The sequence below is a fragment of the Dama dama genome, chromosome 20 (assembly GCF_033118175.1).
Source record: "Dama dama isolate Ldn47 chromosome 20, ASM3311817v1, whole genome shotgun sequence".
In the NCBI taxonomy this organism is placed as follows: domain Eukaryota; kingdom Metazoa; phylum Chordata; class Mammalia; order Artiodactyla; family Cervidae; genus Dama; species Dama dama.
In genome coordinates, this window is record NC_083700.1 from 20,119,764 (window position 1) to 20,125,890 (window position 6,127).

General features: G+C 56.6%; 1 protein-coding gene across 1 annotated transcript; it reads left to right on the forward strand.

Moving 5' to 3' along the window:
• Positions 1 to 254: 254 nt before the first annotated feature.
• On the forward strand, positions 255 to 5,234 carry LINGO4 (leucine rich repeat and Ig domain containing 4). The gene is made up of 2 exons (XM_061120804.1): positions 255 to 327; positions 2,750 to 5,234. The coding sequence occupies exon 2, from the start codon at positions 2,763 to 2,765 to the stop codon at positions 4,545 to 4,547; it is 1,785 nt and encodes a 594-aa protein (XP_060976787.1). The 5' UTR covers positions 255 to 327; positions 2,750 to 2,762; the 3' UTR covers positions 4,548 to 5,234.
• The last annotated feature ends 893 nt before the right edge of the window (positions 5,235 to 6,127 follow it).

Below are 6,127 nucleotides of genomic sequence, written 5' to 3' on the forward strand. Positions count from 1 at the left end.
CAGCCTGTAGTGGCGACTGCTGCAGCCCTCCCTGGTTGCTTTATTTATTTATTTTGCACCAACAGGGTTGCTGCAGACTCATTCTCGCCTGGTTTAAAAAGAGAGAGAGGAAAAAAAAAAAAAGGAGAAATGCTTTCTGGCTCTTCTGTCTACCTCGGTCTTGGCAGCAGGCAGCCGCAGCAGCAATAGCAGCGGCGGCCCGGCAGGCAGGCAGGCGGGGAGTGAGGTACACGGGGAGCTGCTGGCCGAGGGGCAGCTTGAATGGGACGGGCCCCCAGCCCTGGACAGATGCGGCGCCCAACTTGATGCCACCCTCTGGCTTCTCCGGTAAGTGCCCCCACCTCCTGTCCTGGAGCTGCAGCTGCCCTTCTCCATAACATGCTCAGAGACAAGGCCAGACCCATGAGGGCTAGAGGGTTTGTGCCCACTCCACCCCCAGCCCACCATTGATCTTGGCCCCTTAGGACTCTGATGGGAAAAGTAAGATGTCCCAGGTGCCCCTGGGCAGAAGGACTCCAAGGAGATCTCCCTCCATTTCCCAGGTGCTCTCTCTACTTCTGGGAAGGATTATTTTGCAATCAGTATGGATATTCCAGAGATCTTTCCTCCAGGAGCCCCCTCCACATGTAGTTTCCCATGCTTCACTCAGGTCTGCTTTAAAGAGGCCGTCCAGGATCAAATGTGTCCCTGGACTGGCACACAGAGACAAGAAGAATAAAGCACCCTGCTTCTTGAGGGTGATGCCCCTGGACCCCAGCCCACATGAGGGGAGAAAGAAGTGGTTCTGACACCTATCTCTTCCTGCACAGTGGCCGGGAGCCAGTCCCATAGCCACGGAGCTTGGCAAAGGAAGTTTGTGATTACATTAGCCACCTTTAAAGAGAAGGGGGCTGGAGCTGCCAGCCCCTGGTCTGGCGGGCTCTGGAGACTAAGAGGATGCTCACAAGAGTGGGAAGGAGGGAAGCTGGGTTACACGCTTCACTGCACTTTTGCTCAATGCAGGAAAGAAGGAAGAGCAGGAACTGCAGCAGTAGTGATAAAGAGCTAGCTGTCAGGTGGACTTCCCAGGACAGGCACTGGGGGAGGGGGGCAGGGATGAGGGAAGCTGGGACATTGCTCCCTGGAGAACTCTTAGTATGCCATCCATACCTGTTAGGTTGGGAGCAGAGGAGCCTGCTCAGTAGCCTCAGCTGAGCCATTCTTTCTCATGCCCAAGCCCTAGAACAGTGTCGCACACCCCTTGCTCTTTTGGTCTCTTTCTGCAGTTCCTGAACTACTATGGTCCTCTGAAATAGCTGTAGGGTAGCCACCTGAATGATCCTTGTGGGAGGGGGTACAGTGTGGGAAATAAAGGGGAAAAAAAATCACACTCTCTCTTAAACTGTCTTTCCTAAGTTCCACCTGGGAGAAAATGGTCCATGTGGTAGAAAGTTGACATCATAGGGCCCAGAAAGACAGAAGTCTGAAAGGTCAAAGGTGACTGGGATATGCAGCTAGAAAGAAACCCAGGCCTCCTGCTTCCCAGGGAGCATTAGTTTGCTCTTGTCCTATCTCTGCAGCCATCCCTTGCCAATTTCAGTACCTCCCCTCTCTTGGGGTCCCAGTGGTCATTGAACAGGGTGGGTCCATGGGATCTTTTCTCCTCTGTCACCTCGTTCAGCCTCCAGTGGTCATCATAGTCACCATCTTCCTAATTTTGCCCAGGCACCTGGCACCCAGAAACTTACTTTAAGTTGACAGGCTGGGCACACAGCCTGTGCGGAGATCTCCCATGCCAGCCAAGGGCCTGCCTACTCCCACCATGGTATCTGGTCAGACACTGTCCCTCCTCACTCGTCTATGCCTCCCTGGCTCCCAGTATGTCTCTTGTGCATTTCTCAGGCAACAGAGGCCAAAGGCAACATGAGATCTCTCTCAGACTCCCACACTGGGTTTGAATCAAAACACCATGAAGGGGCATGAGAGAAGCCTAAGTCTGAGGGCCAAGCAAATAATGCTCAGGCCTCTCTTGGGTCCCTTACACCGCAACGTCATCCACAGAGGAGGTGGGCTGCCCTTGGGGCCCTGGTGAGGGATTCATGTGTGCCCTGTATCCTCTGCCACATTTAATGTGCAGCTTGGCTGTCATCCACAAGGCGTCCTGGGGAGATTGCCTCGTGTTAGTCTGGGGCCTCGGGCCCTGGGCTAGGCTGGAGGAGGGCAGAGAGGCAGTGAGTGGAGCCTGGGGGGCCAAATTGAGGCCCACATGCTTCCCAGGCGTGGATGACTTAGTCAAGGTGAGGCCTCTCTCCGATCAGGATCCGGGGATATGACCCCCTTAAGCCTTACACAAAGCTGTGGGCAGATAAAATGAGAGAAGGGTGGGCAGAGAGGGACAGGGCAGAGACTAGGAGAGCAGCTGTCCGGAGAAGGGACCTGGGTATTTCTGGATCTCTGAGATAGAGGGAAACTCAAAAGTTACTTCCCTGCTGCTTCCTGTCATGTTCCCATAAAACCTTCCCCACTGGACTAGGGTTCCATGAGCTAGTAAGCACTTGGCCTGTTACCCAGGGGTGGTGGAGGGGAGTAGAGAGTCCCCAGAGATGAGGCTCCAGGGGATATATGCCAGAATCTCTCCTGTGTCTGCACACTACCTGGCTACACTGAGACAGGTAGCTCAATCCCTCTCCTCTATGGAGGCTCAGGGAAATCCATGGTACCCATCATCTGAGCCACTTTCCAAAAAGGGCCATGTCATCCTCTGTTCCAGGAGCAAAGAGGGCATGGCTGTGGCCACAGCTCCAAAGCAAGCCTGGCCCCCATGGCCCCCCGTCTTTTTCCTGCTCCTCCTGCCGGCGGTGGGGAGCAGCGGCACCTGCCCCGCTGTGTGTGACTGCACCTCCCACCCCCAGGCCGTGCTGTGTGCCCACCGGCGACTGGAGGCTGTCCCGGGGGGACTCCCACGAGACACTGAGTTCCTGGACCTGAGTGGGAACCGCCTGTGGGGGCTTCAGCAGGGAATGCTCTCCCGCCTCAGCCAGCTCCGGGAACTGGACCTGAGCTACAACCAGCTCTCCACCCTGGAGCCAGGGGCCTTCCATGGCCTGCACAGCCTGCTCACCCTGAGGCTGCAGGGCAACCGGCTGCGAATCATGGGGCCCGGGGTCTTCTCGGGCCTGTCTGCCCTCACACTGCTGGACCTTCGCCTCAACCAGATTGTCCTCTTCCTTGACGGCGCTTTCAGAGAGCTAGGCAGCCTCCAGCAGCTGGAGGTTGGGGACAACCACCTGGTGTTTGTGGCTCCGGGAGCCTTTGCCGGGTTGGCCAAGCTGAGCACCCTCACCCTGGAGCGCTGCAACCTCAGCACCGTGCCTGGCCCAGCCCTGGCCCGTCTCCCGGCACTGGGGGCCCTGAGGCTCCGAGAACTGGACATCGGGCGGCTGCCAGCGGGGGCACTGCGGGGGCTGGGGCAGCTAAGGGAGCTGGAGATCCACCACTGGCCATCTCTGGAGGCTCTGGAGCCAGGGAGCCTGGGCGGGCTCAATCTCAGCAGCCTGGCCATCACCCACTGCAATCTGAGCTCGGTGCCCTTCCAAGCACTGCACCACCTGAGCTTCCTCAGGGTCTTGGATCTTTCTCGGAACCCCATCTCAGCCATCCCAGCACGGAGGCTCAGTTCCCTGGTGCGGCTCCAGGAGCTCCGGCTGTCGGGTGCCTGCCTCACCTCCATCGCGGCCCACGCCTTCCACGGCTTGACAGCCTTCCACCTCCTGGATGTGGCAGACAACGCCCTTCAGACACTGGAGGAAGCAGCCTTCCCTTCTCCAGACAAACTGGTCACCCTGAGGCTGTCAGGCAACCCCCTGACCTGTGACTGCCGCCTCCTCTGGCTGCTCCGGCTCCGCCGCCGCCTGGACTTTGGCTCTACCCCACCTGCCTGTGCTGGCCCCCAGCATGTCCAGGGGAAAAGCCTGAGGGAGTTTTCAGACATCCTACCTCCAGGGCACTTCACCTGCCGACCAGCCCTGATCCGAAAATCCGGGCCGCGCTGGGTCATGGCTGAGGAGGGGGGGCATGCTGTTTTCTCCTGCTCTGGAGATGGGGACCCAGCCCCCACCGTCTCCTGGATGAGGCCTCAGGGGGCTCGGCTGGGGAGGGCTGGGAGAGTGAGGGTCCTACAGGATGGGACGCTGGAGATCCGCTCTGTGCAGCTCCGGGATAGAGGGGCCTATGTCTGTGTGGTCAGCAACGTGGCAGGGAATGACTCCCTGAGGACCTGGCTGGAAGTGATCCAAGTTGAACCACCAAATGGCACTCTCTCTGACCCCAACATCACCTCACCAGGGATCCCAGGGCCTTTCTTTTTGGACAGCAGAGGCATAGCTATGGTGCTGGCAGTTGGCTTCCTCCCCTTCCTCACTTCAGTGACCCTCTGTTTTGGCCTCATCGCCCTCTGGAGCAAAGGCAAAGGCCGGGTCAAACATCACATGACCTTCGACTTTGTGGCACCTCGGACCTCTGGGGATAAGAACTCTGGGGGTAACCGGGTCACTGCCAAGCTCTTCTGACCTTTCCTTCCACAGTGGGGCCTCATCTAGGCCAGCTTCAGATACCACAATGGGAGAGAACCAAGGCTGCTCAGACTGGACGTTCATCCCAAACGGCCCAGATCTTCCCCACCTCCTGCCCACACCACTCCAGCAGCAGGTGCTGCCTCCTCATAGCCTGCCTCTTCAGGCTTTTGCAGTTTAAGGGTAGCATTGTCATCTCTTCCCTGAGGGTCCCAGGAAACGGAAGGTGTAGATCCTGTAGTCAGCCCAGCCCTGCCCACACACCACATACAAAGCAGGAACTATAACCCTCCAGTCTGCTAAACTCCAGACTTCCTTCACACACAATTATACATACCCTTAATAACCAATACCAATTGCCAACCGCAGCGATAAGGCTACTTCAGGGTTGGGGCTGGAAAGTGCAACTGCTTCTTGGAGTCTGCTCTGTATCCAGGTGGTGTCTCTCTCTCCCTCTTGCTGCTCTGTCCCCTCTCTAGGCACAAGGAACTAGGGCCAATGACCGCAAGCTAAAGGGAAGAGGATGTGACGGGGGAGTGGGAAATGGGGGGTGGGCAGACTACATGCTGGCACTGGGTCTGCATGAGCCCCCACCCCCGCCATGTCATTAAAGCTGCTGTCATATCATTAAACCTGCTATCAAAAGGCCATGACAGTGGCAGCCACAACTAAATGTGATCGCTCGAGTTTTTTTACTTCAGTCTTTTCCACCCCTTCTTTCTGTCAGAATCCTGCTTCCTACCCTTCTGCCTGCCTATTAAACCTATAACCCAGTGACCTTGCCTGAATCTAATGAGCCTGACAGCCAAAGGTTTATGCAAAAGGTTGCCCGCCATGCCTGAAAAGATCAGCACCCCCAGCCCAGTTCCACGTCAGCCCTTTCCTCTGCGTGCTCCATCTCCAGAGATGGAGCAGAGAGTCTCTGCCTTCCAAAGGATCCTTCTGCAGAAATTCCAACCCAGGATACCCAGCTCCTCCCCTTTCTTTCTCATTCTGGTTGGACTCTCCCTACCATTCCTGTTTTGCAGATCCCTAGTGCCCTTGGTAGGAGAAGGCAATAGCACCCCACTCTAGGACTCTTTCCTGGAAAATCCCATGGATGGAGGAGACTGGTAGGCTGCAGTCCATGGGGTCACTAAGAATTGGACACGACTGAGCGACTTCACTTTCACTTTTCACTTTCATGCATTGGAGAAGGAAATGGCAACCCACTCCAGTGTTTTTGCCTGGAGAATCTCAGGGACAGGGTAGCGTGGTGGGCTGACGTCTATGGGGTCACACAGAGTCGGACACAACTGAAGTGACTTAGCAGTAGCAGCAGCAGTGCCCTTGGTGGAAAGCAAGAGAACCTCCACAAAATGCTAACAAAAATGAGAATCTGCAGCTGTCAAAGGAGAGAGACCCAGAACACAACAGGACTAGGTTTGGAGGAGCAAGGTGGGAGGGGCACTGCAAGCTCTAGTGAAAAGTGGAGGGAAGAAGGAGCAGCAGGAACTACACGCCTTTCCACTGTCCTTATGGAGACCCCAGATGCTGAGGTGGAGTGGGAGGAGAAGAGGCTGACTGCCTCTGAATGC

Coding starts and splice junctions, on each gene's coding strand:
- LINGO4 (XM_061120804.1), top strand. CDS start 2,763: ATGGCTGTGGCCACAGCTCCAAAGCAAGCCTGGCCCCCATGGCCCCCC.